This window comes from Rhinopithecus bieti, unplaced genomic scaffold (assembly GCF_001698545.2).
Source record: "Rhinopithecus bieti isolate Rb0 unplaced genomic scaffold, ASM169854v2 scaffold_19482, whole genome shotgun sequence".
Classification (NCBI taxonomy): domain Eukaryota; kingdom Metazoa; phylum Chordata; class Mammalia; order Primates; family Cercopithecidae; genus Rhinopithecus; species Rhinopithecus bieti.
Genome location: NW_016809768.1, coordinates 1395433 through 1409863, shown reverse-complemented (window position 1 = coordinate 1409863; position 14431 = coordinate 1395433). Strand labels below are relative to the sequence as shown.

The 14431-nt window shown below is 50.7% G+C and overlaps 1 protein-coding gene across 3 annotated transcripts; it reads left to right on the top strand.

Moving 5' to 3' along the window:
* Nucleotides 1-308: 308 nt before the first annotated feature.
* ACKR3 (atypical chemokine receptor 3) lies at nt 309-14082 on the top strand. Of its 3 annotated transcripts, XM_017890387.1 has the most exons (3): nt 2386-2543; nt 7311-7481; nt 12780-14082. In XM_017890387.1, the coding sequence occupies exon 3, from the start codon at nt 12807-12809 to the stop codon at nt 13893-13895; it is 1089 nt and encodes a 362-aa protein (XP_017745876.1). In that variant the 5' UTR covers nt 2386-2543; nt 7311-7481; nt 12780-12806; the 3' UTR covers nt 13896-14082. The 3 variants fall into 3 exon arrangements, with proteins under 3 accessions (XP_017745877.1, XP_017745876.1, XP_017745875.1); XM_017890388.1 differs by lacking the exons at nt 2386-2543; nt 7311-7481 and adding an exon at nt 309-406; XM_017890386.1 differs by lacking the exon at nt 7311-7481 and having other exon boundaries at nt 2395-2543.
* The last annotated feature ends 349 nt before the right edge of the window (nt 14083-14431 follow it).

Genomic DNA, 14431 nt, shown 5'->3' with positions numbered 1-14431 from the left:
AAATTTCCAAAACAGGGACACTCTTCAAAACTTTGAAAGAGACCTTTTAGGTCCTAGGGCAATTGAATCTCGTTTTCTTAAAAAGCCCTGCTTGCTTACCCTCTCGTTTTCCCCCAGGACTGTTTTCTGAGACAGAGTGGGAGGCCCAAGGAGACAGCAAAGTTCAGGCCCCAAGCACCCAGCTCCTCCTCCCAGGGTGCGAGCCTGCCCGGGGTTCCCGACCCACCCCGCCCCATTCCTCGCCGGCGCTTGGTCCGCCCCTCCCAGTCTGGAAGCCTCCTGCAGCCCCGCCCGGCGGAACTAGGGGACGGGTGGGGAACGTCAAAGGGCAAGGGCGGTGACCCCGGGGCCCGAATCCTCTCAGGCTCCTGGGTCGGGTGCCCGGCCGTGCGTGAGTGCGGAACAAGTATGGGCGCGGGGCCATGCGTGGGTGCGGGGCTGGGTGCGGGCCCTGGGTGGGCGCGGGGCCGGGGCTGGCGGGGCAGGGCGTGGGGCTGTAGCAGGGCACGGGGCCGTGTGTGGCTGCAGGGCTGGGTTCAGACCGTGGGTAGGCGCGGGGCCGGCGCTGGCGGGGGCGGGCGCAGGCTGCTGCAAGGCGGCCTTGTGGATTCTGGCCCCGGAGCGAGGGCGGGCCGCGGACGCACGAAGTGGGTTCTCCTTTTTAAAAAAAACTGCGTTGCGTTTTCCTTCCTCCACGTTAGCAACTGCATCCTGTCAGGGGCCCCCCGTCCATGTGGCCTTTCTTCCAGCGACAGCACACTTAGCTCAGAACAGATTCACACCCACTCTGTGTTTCCACCGGGCGCGCCGGCTCTGCAATGCGGAGCGCGTTCTTTGAAGGACAGGCCCTGGAGTCACCGCCACAGCCACAGAAAGCGGAAACCGAGCCTCTGTCCAGAGGGGATCCCAGTACATTTCCAGCAGGTTCAGACACAGGCCCCCACAAGAAGGAAACAGGACGGAAAAAGTCAGGACGCGTGTGCTGTGGAGGGTCGAGGTCTCGCCTAGGTCTTGGGTGTGGGTAGTCGTAGCCGATCGCAGTTTTCCTTTCCAGCATCTCTGGGAAGCCTGGAGATGTGCTCGGGGCTGATGTGACACGAAGAGTGATTGCGACGCTCTGCAGAGGCGGTGGCGGGACGCTGCGCTCGGGCTGGGAAAGGCCGGCCCCAGGGCGACCCCTCCGGAGGCCCCCGGAGAGCAGGTGTGCGCCTCGCCTCCCGCTGGGCAGCCAGTTCAGGAGAAAAATGTGAAGCTTTTATCTAAACAAAATATTTCTTTTGTTAAGGGCTTTCTCCACAATGCGACTTTCTAGCCACGTGAGACTTTGACCTCCCAGTCCCCCAGATTCAGCGCTGGGACCGAGCGTCTGCTGTTATTTTTAGTAGACGTATAAAAGAATCTCTAGAAGTTTTAGCTCTGGAGAAGGCGTGAATACAGCTGGTGCCTTCACACACTCCACTTGAGCCGCTCTTAAAGAACTCCAGGAGATGAGAAAGCAATACGAAAGCCAAAGCATTGCACATGAGGACGGGCTGGCGGGTGGCCTTTGGGTCCCTGTCTTATGGGTGATTTTTGTAAATGGGGCATTAGAGATGAGTATCGCCTGGATTACATTTTTAGGTTGAATTCCTCCCATGGGGGGAACTTTAGGAATACGCTTCCAAATAAGAATGTAGATTTCAATAATTGTAGCAAAGTGTTTGCCAAACTCATCTCAGAAAAAGATATTATCGAAAGGCACTTATTATCTTCTTAATTCGTGTCTGGCACTGGGCAGACACTGTAGAATACTATCTTGATTAGAGTCTCAAGGATTGTGTGCCTGAAGTTCTTTACAAATAAAAATATTCAAGTATAATCTATTATAAAGACTCTTTTTCCCCACTTTGGGGATATACGGTGTGGTATCGACTCATTGGTCATACCAAAACTTTGCTAATTTGGAGGAATTAGCAAAGAAAACCCAGGCTTAGCAAATCAACACCGAAGTTCAGAAGTTCAGAGTAATTTGTCTTGGGAACAAAGTCTTCCCTAGAGCGAAGAGGCATTCACAGGAACTCTTGGTGTTAATGGGATTGTTCAAGATATACCTGAGACCAGATAAATATTTGATGATTTTGCCAAGCACTAGAGTTTCTTTACAGTTTTTCTTTGGCTGACGTTTTCCCCCATGGGGTTCGGACTTTGTGGCTTCATCAGATTTTGCAAATGAAAGAAGGCTGGGGTTTCCCAAGAGTGCGCTTGTGCAGGAAACAACAGACTAGTGGGGTTTACAAGAGGGGTGTGTTCTGTGTATGTGTGTGTGTGTGTGTGTGTGTGTGTGTGTGTGTGTGCGCCTGTGGGATGGGGGTGGCACGGGGGAGAGAGAGATGTGGGTTACAAAGCTGCCATCTAGAGGCTAGAGGCTCTTTTCTGCAGTGTATATAATGCAAGTCTGCAGCCAGCAGAGCTCACAGTTGTTGCAAACTGCTCAGCACTAAGGGAGCCAGCCCACGGCACAGCCAGGAAGGCGAGCGAGCTCAGCCAGCCGAGCCAGCCCAGAGGTAAGGAAACAGTGCTCGGGCAGCAGCTCTGCTTGGAAAGAAGGCATGGCTTCTGCTTTTAAGCCAAGGGGTCTTTTTCAAAGGACTTCTTTAAAATCGCTGAGATAGGTGCTTTTGAGTCTGCGGGTCTGGTTTCTAAAAACCCAGGCTGCACGTAGCTGCATTGCAAAGTGCTTTTGCTAATTCGGAGGGCTTCACCTTTCGCTTCAGAAAGCAAAGGGCAGTTTTCTTAAGTCACTTGCAGAAGGAAATTTCCTTGTGTATTTAGGAATCTGGTATTTATTTGCTGTGTGGCTCCAGTAAGCAGGGGAACTTTGCAAGAACACAGACTATCCATTCTGCCTGACCAATTTGGCATGGGGATTAGCTTGGCACCCACTGTTTACCTGTTTTGCTTCTAGTATATCAGTTTGGAAACAGATAAAATTGGCAGTAAATACGTAATTCCAGAACGATGAACACTTTATGAAGAGGCATCCTTAATGGAGCAGAAAACTGCTGGGAATCTTTCTGAGTCCAAGATGTATTTGAATTCAGTACTTTGGGGGATTTACCAGAGTCTGTAAGTCCGGAAGCTATAAACGTGAATGTTAAATACAGCCCGGTCTTCTCTTCTCTTGATGGCATGCTTGCTAATCTAATTTGAGTACTGTTCTCTTAGAAGGTGTTAAGTCCAACTTCAATTGTTGGGAGTGGGGTGGGGGGGAAGCACACACGCGAGTCTACTCTTTTGCAATTTAAATATACTCTTCAGGTAAAATGTGGATTTTGTTCAATTTTGTTGGCATGTGCAAAGATTCAAGGAGTGACTGAGAGAACTTTGGAGTGAGGTCAGGAATGGGTGGTTAGCCAAGGCTTGTAACTTCCAGGGAGAATGAGAAGTTGTAAAAATCAGACTGGCTGTCTCTCTTTCTCTCTTCCTCTTTCTGTCTTTCTTTCTTTCCTTTTGCTCACAACAGGATTACTTAGTTTTTCAAAAGTGGGAGAGAGCTTCCTTAACTGGTTTACAGCCCTTTGAACGTATTTGGTGCAGTGACATCCCCTGAAATTTCAGTCTGCAACGTCTCAACATGGTCACTTTGTTCTTTTCTTTTTTAAAGGCAGATGCTGCCTTTAGTGTCCCTTTATTTATTCCAGGAAAAATGTGGACATCAGCTAGGCACGCCTAGCAAAGAAAGTGGAGGCTGCTGGTTTCTGTGCTTTAACTTTCCATAGATTTTAAATGAATAAACTGCTCGCCCTTCTTTCATCAGAATATGAGCTTTCCCCAGATGGAAAGCCTTTTTCTAAAGCAAAGTTGCACATGGGAGCTCTAGCTTGGAAACAATTTGCTCTTTTTTCCCCAGTCTCTGCCATAAACACTTGAATGTGCATACAACTGCAGAGCTTAATGCCACAACCTCCAGGAGATTGGGGGGAGGGGAAGCTGCCCAGGATGGGGTGGGAAAGCAAAGGAAAATGGAGAAATGGCTGTAGTTTGCTGCCCATCAGCCTTTTTCTTTTAAGGGGCAGACATTGCAGTCGTCGTTTTGAAAAAGTTCCATAAGTATGGCCAAGGCAGCATGCCTGTGCAACACACACAGGATTTTGGGGTGTGTTTCCTCCGTATTAACAGCGAGTCGTTGAAGCGTTGAGAAGGTATTATGATTTTTAATCAGGCCCAGAACAGGCCAAGGATAGGCTTTCTGAATGAAAAAAAACAAAAAACAAAAAAAACCCCGAAAACAAAAATCCCTACTTAATCAGGAACAGTGGCTTTTTGTGTGATCATTTTAGGGAGAGAGCTCCTGTTTTCAAGTGGATGTGAGGGAAATTGGTTGAAGTTACTCAAACCTGAGGCTGAAGGGCAGTCACTTTATAAACCTTAAGAGTAACCAAGGGGAAAGAAAAATACCTCAAAGGTTGCAAAACTTTAGATTTTTCTCAGTGATTTTGTACAACACGAGGGGAATTTGGGGCCAGAAGGCATTTGTACCTTTAAACCAGGCAACCAAAGAACTTAGTTTTACTCTTAGAAGCAAGAACCGTATTAAAATGCCTTCAATTGCATTGCATGTGTGTAGGTATAATTTAGAAAGAAACTAAAGATTGTGTCATGTCAAGTGTTATTAAAGTCCAGGAAAGAAGAGACAAAGCTCCGGGACACCTATTTTCTGTTGAAATAAAAGCGAGCAAGCCAGAAATAGACAGAGCAGGGCAGGGAGGGGTGCGGGGGCTGTCCTTGATTTTGCATACTTGATGGTTTCCTGCAGGGAATATTTGATGCTTTTATCTACTAATTTGGAAGTGGGAAAAAAAGGCATTATTGCTTCGATATTAAAGTGATCAGGGAATTGCATAATTTTATGGTGACAATTTTAAAGAGCCGCAAGTAGTTTTGGAAGCAGACTGTGTTTTGTTCCAGGCACTGAAAAAGTGGAGGGGGGCTGAGACTATCTCAGGTGGCCTTGAACCGCTGTTGGCAAAGGGACAGATAACAAGCCCAGGGCAGCGTGGGGGACTTTGCGTTTTGAAGGCTGGGTCAGCCAGATAGGAAGCATATTTTGCTTTTCCTGCTATAACAGATATGTGGGCATCCTCCCTCAGTTGTATATGCAGAGCCTAAGTTTGCACAGCATCCTCCTGGGAAACCCATTGTGTCTGGCTGAGGGCGGGGGGTGAGGAGGCTCTCCTAGCCTGGCTGACCTCCCACTGCCTGGTCCTCGTCCTAAGCTGGGTGGGAATCAGGGCTCTGATTACAGTGGGCCAGCCCAGACGGCAGCCTTTGTGACGTGGGAATCTCTGGACCTGCTCTTGTGGGGATAGCTTTGCTTCCCTGTCGGGCAGCTGAGCACAATAGACCAGATCAGGTTTCTGGATGTGGGATTTATTTGATCCACCAAATCCTTAAAGTGGACGAGGATGCCCCACGTGTTCATGTGAAGTATGTCTAAGGACCCTGAGAAGAGGTGGACTGTATCTGAATCAGGGTATAGAGTTTTCTGTAGTTACTGTTGTTGTTGAGTTCTCAAGCCATTCAAAGCAGGTATGTACTTGCATAAAATAAGATCACTCAGGTCACTGGTGAATGTGCAGTTGAGACTGTTTTCCATTTGCTGGCAGCAGAGGTGCCAGACAGCTCTCCATTCTGCTATCAGCCCTAGTGGATAGTCACAGAGAGTCCACCTGGGCCGAAGCTTCCGTGGGTTTCTCCCCTAGGTTACTTGGTTGGTTTCCCCATAGATTTGATGTAGCGTTGGTTAAAAACACACAGAGACACACACATGCCCACGCACACCCCACTCAGTGATGCGCAATTGCCTGATGCTTCTTCAGAGGTAGTGTGAATTCTCCTGATCTAACTTTCAGGCTCAGCGTAAGCCGGGGCTGGCCTGGTAGAAAAGGTGTTATCTGCTCAAAGAGACCAGAGCGTTTGCTTTTGTAGCATGACTCCCGCTGGAAAGTCCCTGGAGATGTTGGAAAGGGGAAGAGAACTCTGTTCTTAGCCACAAGCCTGCCATAACCCAGTCTCTTCACCTGGCCTGGCCTCAGTTGCTAGGTGTGCAAACAGTGAGGGCCACTGTCCCAGCTCTTGTCTGGGACAATACCAAGTTTCTTCATGAAATTCCTTTGTAGGACACAGGTCTCACACTGCAGAAAGCCAGTGAAGGAGGAGAGGTCCTGCAGGGCCCGGAGGGCCAGAGGGCCCCTCGTTTGGGAGCTGGTCCTGGGGCCCCAGGCCTGGCCTGAGTTATCTTATCTGTGCCACTGTAGAGGAGTGACGTGTGTGTAGCAGCCTGGTCTGCACCCAGCTACCAGAGCACCCCACTGCAAAGCCGCCTGTGGGGTTCGTATCACCTCCATTCTCAAAGCTTCCTCTGCCCCAAAGCCATGGCCTTGCTCTAGACCTTCCTGGTTCCTGCATGGATAAGCCCAGGCCACATTCCTTGCCCACCCTTTAAGGCCCAACCCTTACCTCCATCTGCTCTTTGTGGAGAGTCTTTGCCTCAGCCAGGCTGGGTGACTTTACCCATGGCTGTGCCTTCTGGAACATCCTTGATCACTACCTCCTTGAAGGCCCCATAAGCCACCAGAGTAGAAACCCCTCATCTTCCTGCTGCAGGGGCACGCACCACCTTGCTCATGCCTGGGAGCTGACGGGCCTGCGTGCCTTCCCAGCTAGCCGGTGGGGTTTCGGGGATTGCGGGGAGATGTTTCTGATCTGTTGTCCTCACATGCCCCAGAGCAGTGCCCCCTCGAACAAGAGGCTCAGTCCGCCAACACCAGCTCGGTGATGATTTCAGAAAAGTCTCTCCTGGACGCCCGTCTCCGCTGCTGGCCACGGTCGCTGGTCTCAGTGGACCATGATTAACTGCTGGCTCCTTGAGCACCGACTGTGTACAGCTGTAGCTGTATAGCTGTATAGCTGTAGCTACATAAAGTTACAGAAGACTTGGTGGGGGGTGCGGGGCTTGGTAGGAATGAGGTGGAGGGGCAAGAAACGTGAACAACGTCATGGTACAAAAGACATTTCAGAATAGAGATGTGCGGTGTGGGGCCAGGAGAAGGTGGGAGAATCAGAAGGGCAGAGGGCATCAGTGGGGAAGAGTCTGTGGTTGGAGACTGCAAACATATGGAAGGGAGTTTGGGGGAACACTGGCTGGGTGCCTGAACACATGGCATTCTCTGGAAGGAACTAACCAGCGTAAGGACATGCTGATTGCATACTTAGCCACCACCCATGGAGGCTCTAAACCTGAGTGCCTCTAATTCTGGCTTCACCCTCAGCTTGCAGAGTGAGCCCAGGGAGACCATTTGGATGCAGCTGAATACCCCAGGCTGCTTGCCGCAGCACGGTCGTTGTCAAGGATACTTGGTTGATGAATAAAAAATCCCAGAAACGAGAGGTGAATCTCCGGGAAAAGTCCTGCAATTGACAAGAGGAACCCCATCTGGGCTGTGAGTGACAGAGGAGTCCCTTTGCAGGCCATAGGCTGGAAGGGATGGAGGGCTGGACAGGTGCTCGCCATCGCTGGCCACAGGAAAGTTCTCTCCCTGTCACTGCAACGTGCGACAGGGCCGCTAAAAAGGTGACCCCTGTACGAAGGAATGAATGAGCTAAAACAGAGCAGGCGCTGGGAAAAAGGGAATGAAAGCTGACGTTCACTGCTTTTCGTTCTCCCTTGGGTCTCTGTGGTCCAGGAAAATGGAACATGAGCCTCGATTGTTTGCGGACCATTCCTCCCTTTATGAACATTTACATAATTCTTGATGTCAAATTTCAAATAACACAAGAGTTTATAGAGCAAAAACTACAAGTCTCCTTTTGTTCCCTCCTCCTACCCTCCCGGCCCCAAGTTTAATACTTACTACAGGTCTTTTTCTATGCCTTCGTGCACATATATTTACATATAAAAATAAATAAATGTAATTTTTGTGTGTCTTTCTGCATAGCTGGGATTGTGCTGTGTGTGTGTGCGTCTGCGCATTGTCTTTCACTGAACAGCATGCCGTAACTCTCCCTGTGGATGAAGGGAGGCCTCCCCTCACAGCTGTATTGTATTCCAGATGGAGACACCAGGCTTTACTGAGTCATGCCTCTGTTGAAAGACATTTATGTTGTCTCCAGTGTTTGCTCGTAAATAAATACTGCTTTAAAAAACATCTTGTGTACATTTGGAGACACATGAATATTTTGAGGAGAGAAATGTGTGAATTTGTATCATCACAGAACTGGAAAGAAACGTCTTTTGTTCTGCACTCCCTCCCCTTCCTTCCGCCTGGAATCTTTTATGCAGAAACCTTAGAACCTGAGTGTCAGAAGTGGGTCTCCTTCCCCTGCCTGCCCTGGCGTGGGCACTGAGGCCATAGAAACCCAGTCAGTGGGCAGGTTTCATTCACACCCAGAAATGTTTCTTAGACCCTGGCGTCAAGCGGGAATGGAATTGCTGGTTGATTCCAGCAGAGGGTGACTGGTCTAAGTGGAATGTCTCCTTCAGACCCTGTGGCTATCGGCTGTCCCCGCTTCCCAGCGTAAACAGACCCGGCACAGGCTGAGAGGCATTCAGAATGTATACAAGGGCCCACGGGCTGGCCCATCCAGATCTGTGCGGAATGCAATCAGCGCCTTCTGTATGGGATGAGGTAATCCCCTGCTTTTGCTTGAGGGGACCTGTGATTTCTGTGTAGGGCCCTCTGGGGTTCATTAGAGGCCTCCCTCCCTCTCTCCACTTTCAGATTTTGCAGGGAGCTTTGTCACCAGGCCTTTGGGAACCAGGGGCCCTGGGTACACATTTCATAGTTTGCCCTATGAAGCTTTTGTTCCTATCAGGGATTCTGAGTGTCACTTGTTAAGGTCTAAGCAGGTAATTTAGGAAGATTCTTTGCTCCAATGGCAGACGCACACCATCAGTGAATGGTGTTCAATGCAAGTGGGCCCTGCCCACCCTAAACGTCCTGCACGCAGGCTGGGGCGGCCAGAGCCTTTGTCGCAGACCACATTCCATGTTACATGGCAGTTCCCTGTTTTGAATAAGGGGATTGATTGTCTTTGTCAAATAATAATCTGTTTTCTGGAGACAGCCCTTTTTTCTGAAACCTAATGCATGAAAAATACCGAAATGACGAAAGCCTGAGCTATTGTATGACACTTTTTTGTTGTTGTTGTTTGTTTTATTTAGCTCCCATTTAAATTTGCAGAGGACTTGATGGCTGCACTGTCTGCTTAATCTCCCTTTTCGCTATACTTTCCTTTATCTGACCACTGGAGCCTTTGGTGGTGGGAAGGAAGAGGCTGGTCCAGGCCCCTAGAGGAAAGCAGGTGATCAGGGTGTGGGCCTCTGACTTCGTTTCCTGGCCAGTCCCAGTGTGGGCTGCTGTTCCTTGGACTGACTGGTGGTTAGTGATTGAGGATTGGTGATCGGTGATCGGTGACTGATGATTGGTGGCCGGTGATCGGTGGGGCAGTGAGGAGCTCCAGCCTCTGCTCTCTCATTCAGCCCTTGGGCAGCAATAGCCACACCCTTGTTGGAAGTTTCCCACTGTGCCACCCAGGAGGGGAGAAGCAAGGAAAGAGGGGAGGATGGCCGAGCGAGGAAGTGCCTATCTCAGAAATACTATTTTTGACTCAGAGGACCAGTGGTCCCTAAATCAAATTTTCTTTGCCCAAAGAGGCAGAGGTAGAAAGCCAAGGACTGGATGGGGGGTCTCTGAGCCCTTTTCCACCTCTCAGTCCCACTCTGAGAATACTGAAGGCTGCTGGTAGCTCAAAGCGGATGAGTGTCTGTTTTGTGGTAAGAATGGAGGCACTGGAAGGAAGGACACACTGGAGATGTGGGAACCGGGCGCCTTCTCACTGAGTGACCTGGCCTCCTGCAGGGGCCGTCCATGCCGAGCAGTGGCCAGGCACCTGGCCAGCCGGCACCTGACATGTCTCTACATTGGAGGGCGAGTAAGACCTGAGCCAGAGGACTGTCACCATGGTGGGGGAGGAGGGGGTGGATTCGGGATCCAAGTTCTGGCGAACAAAGACTGAGGGTCATTTCTTTCTAGCCCCTGTGAATGGCCCAAACCCCAGGATTCATGGCAGCTCCTGCTGAGTGGCTGTGCCAGTGGGGACAGAGCAGGGAGCCCAAGCCAGGCGCCAGCCGAGCTGCCCTCTGGACCCAGCTGCTGTCCCTGCTGCTGCCCAGCTGTGGGGCCGTCCTCCATTCAAGCTTTTCTGCTCCCCGGGACTCTGGGGTCAGATAAGATCACGGGTGAAAGTGTTTTGGAAACCAAGCCATGATGCAAATGTGTTTTGTGTTAAGGAAATGGGACAAAGGAAAAGGTGGTTGCAGTAGAGCCATGTGGGAGAGCAAAGGTGAAATCCTTGTCTGCTGGAATCACAGGGTGGAGAGTGGAACGTCAGCTCTGGGTGGTGGCCGAGGGAAGGTGGAGATAGCAGCTTCAAGGCACAGCCTGGGGCTGGCTGTCTGCCCTGGGGCTGGCTGTCCGTCTGGCAGGCCAGGGTTTCCTCGGCTCCCTGCTGGGCTTACGTCCTTTTGGAGTTCTAGAGCTGCGTCTTAGGACAGGTGTGCCTAGCCTCCTACTTTGAGTTTCTGTCCTAACCTTGACCTTGCTCACCTCCACGGGCACCCTCCCATGCTTGGGCATCAGGGCTTGTCATAAGTCAATGGTCACAGGGCTTGATTCCTCCTAGTGGGTGACTCTGAGGACAGCCAGGCCTCCCGATGCAGGACCAGCGTGGTTCCCTCCATGGAGGGCTTTCAGAGTGGGGAGGGGATGCGGCTGTCATGGGAGGTCCAGCGCTTTCTGTCAGCCTTGGAGGACACTGAGTCAGGTTAGGTCACCAGGAGGGGACCCCACGGTGATTCCCATCCTGCAGAGGGAAGTGCCCAGAAGCCTGCAGCAGTCTCCGCTAAGTGGGGTTCAAGCGAGATCCTCTGCTGTGAACGGTGGGGCTGTGGAGCCGAGGCCGCGCAATTTCTCACTTTTCAGGGATTCTGTTCATGTTGTCCCAAAGGAGAAACCCATCAAACAACCCAGTCTCTGTGTGAGCCTGTGAGTCTCCCTCCACCGGGGATATTTATTACTCAGCCAGTAAAGCCAGTTTTCAAGGGGAGTAGAATTAAACCAGGTTCTGCTTTTGCTAAAGGGAAAACCGCTCGCCTTAGGTGGGGGAATCCCCAGGGTTCTTTCTTCTTGGCCAGGGAGGGAGAAGGGGGAGACGTTTTACTGAGCATCGTTTTACTGAGCATCGTTTTACTGAGCATCGTTTTACTGAGCATCGGCTAGGGCCAAGCTCTGAATTAGGCCTTTTCTTCTTAGGCTATCTGTGAGGTAGGTGCTGCTGTCCTGGGGAGGCAGATGCAGACAGATTAACTCTTAAGGTAAATACTAATGAGTAGAGGAGCCAGAATTCCAAGCCAGGAATGTCTGATCTCGGAGTGGGCGGCTTCCCAGCTGTGGCTTTGCGTTCTGCTAGTGTAGCTACCTGGACATTGATCCCCTGACCGTTGTCCCCGATCTTCCAGGAAATTCTCAAAGGTAACCTGGAATCCACTTTAAATGAACTTGGTAAATAATGACTTGACCCTAGGCCAGTCATTACCTGGGACAAGTGAGGGGGAAGGGCATCCACCCGACTGTGTCACTGTCAACTGCATCCTTGGGCTGAGGTTTTGATTTTACAGTGGGGTTCAGGCAGGGCCAATTGCTGACCCAGGACCATGGCCTGGAGGGATGTCAGGGCCTTCCCATGGGCGGACTGACAGTAGAAGACAGCCCCTGTCAGTCTATCTGGAGAAATCACTGCCAGATAACAATGGTACCCTGTGGCTGAATTCTGGCTGGCAGTGAAATGGTGATGGAGTGTTGGTCTCACCTCAGGTCAGCAGGGAAAACAGTTGGGAAAATCGTCAGCCCTCCTGAAATGCAGCAGGTGGTGGTTTTTGCGCTTTGAGTCTTGGCACACTTTGCTCTTGAAGCAGTTGAACAGATAAAGGAATGGAAAAACAGGTGCTGACGCAGAGCTTGAGACAGCTGGTTGGTTGCCCTTCATTGAAAACCACACTGTGAACCCAGAGTCTTCAGGTTTGGGGCGCAGTGAAGCTGTGGGCCACCTCGCGTAGGCTCACTATGTTTCCAGAGGCTCTGTGACTGCACACTGGGGCTGCCTGAGAGCCAGGTTTACATGTGAATTTAGCAGAAAAGTAGAGTGCTGAGTCACATTTTAAATGCAGATTTGGAGGAGGACTTGAAATGCTTTCATTGAGACACCAAAGCAGGACACTTGTAATACAGCAGTGCCAGGAGCAGACAACCCTGCCATTCTTTGGGGACGTAGATAAAATGGCTCCACTGTCCCCTGCTGAGAGCGAGCAGGCCATCAGCATCGCGGTGGCTGGGGCTCAGCTGCCTGACGTTTCTTTGGCCCCTGTACTGTGTTGATTTCACACCCTGGGCACAGCCAGACTGGCAGTGTCTTGAGAACATAGCCATGAAAAGATGGAGAAAGCAAACACAGTTTCTGTCTTGGAGCACCACATGGATTTAGATTTGAAGTATGTTTTATTTTGTTTTGGAGAGTTTTATTATGGATTTTTTTTCTCCCTTTGTTGCAAAGACATTACAGAGCTAAACCCAAACAGCTGAGCCTATCAGGGCCCTGGAAAAGCATTTTGCCTGAAACTGGAGTTTTTCCTAATGAAGTGACTTTTCTCTTCCATCTTTTTTGTTTGCTTGGTTTTCTCGTAGGTCATTGGATTGCCCGCCCTCAGAACGATGGATCTGCATGTCTTCGACTACTCGGAGCCAGGGAACTTCTCGGACATCAGCTGGCCATGCAACAGCAGCGACTGCATCGTGGTGGACACGGTGATGTGCCCCAACATGCCCAACAAAAGTGTCCTGCTCTACACGCTCGCCTTCATTTACATTTTCATCTTCGTCATCGGCATGATTGCCAACTCCGTGGTGGTCTGGGTGAACATCCAGGCCAAGACCACAGGCTACGACACACACTGCTACATCCTGAACCTGGCCATCGCTGACCTGTGGGTTGTCCTCACCATCCCAGTCTGGGTGGTCAGCCTCGTGCAGCACAACCAGTGGCCCATGGGGGAGCTCACGTGCAAGGTCACACACCTCATCTTCTCCATCAACCTCTTCGGCAGCATCTTCTTCCTCACGTGCATGAGTGTGGACCGCTACCTCTCCATCACCTACTTCACCAACACCTCCAGCAGCAGGAAGAAGATGGTACGCCGTGTCGTCTGCGTCCTGGTGTGGCTGCTGGCCTTCTGCGTGTCTCTGCCAGACACCTACTACCTGAAGACCGTCACGTCTGCGTCCAACAATGAAACCTACTGCCGGTCCTTCTACCCTGAGCACAGCATCAAGGAGTGGCTGATCGGCATGGAGCTGGTCTCTGTGGTCTTGGGCTTCGCGGTTCCCTTTTCTGTCATCGCCGTCTTCTACTTCCTGCTGGCCAGAGCCATCTCGGCGTCAGGTGACCAGGAGAAGCACAGCAGCCGGAAGATCATCTTCTCCTACGTGGTGGTCTTCCTCGTCTGCTGGCTGCCCTACCACGTGGCGGTGCTGCTGGACATCTTCTCGATCCTGCACTACATCCCTTTCACCTGCCGGCTGGAGCACGCCCTCTTCACAGCCCTGCACGTCACACAGTGCCTGTCGCTGGTGCACTGCTGCGTTAACCCTGTCCTCTACAGCTTCATCAATCGCAACTACAGGTACGAGCTGATGAAGGCCTTCATCTTCAAATACTCGGCCAAAACAGGGCTCACCAAGCTCATCGATGCCTCCAGAGTCTCAGAAACGGAGTACTCTGCCTTGGAGCAGAGCACCAAATGATCCGCCCTGGAGAGGCTCTGCGACGGGGTTGCTTGTTTTTGAACAGGGTGATGGGCCCTGTGGTGTTCTAGAGCAAAGCAAAGTAGCTTCGGGTCTTGATGCTTGAGTAGTGTGAAGAGGGCAGCACGTGCCCCCTGCATCCATTCTCTCTTTCTCTTGACGACGCAGCTGTCGTGTGGCTGTACGTGCCGACAGTTTTGCAACAGGCAGAGCTGTGTCGTGCAGCAGTGCTGTGCATCAGAGCCAGCTGAGGACAGGCTTGCCTGGACTTCTGTAAGATAGGATTTTCTGTGTTTCCCGAATTTTTTATATGGTGATTTGTATTTAAATTTTAAGACTTTATTTTCTCACTATTGGTGTACCTTATAAATGTATTTGAAAGTTAAATATATTTTAAATATTGTTTGGGAGGCATAGTGCTGACATATATTCAGAGTGTTGTAGTTTTAAGGTTAGCTTGACTTCAGTTTTGACTAAGGATGACACTAATTGTTAGCTGTTTTGAAATTATATATATATATATATAAATATATATA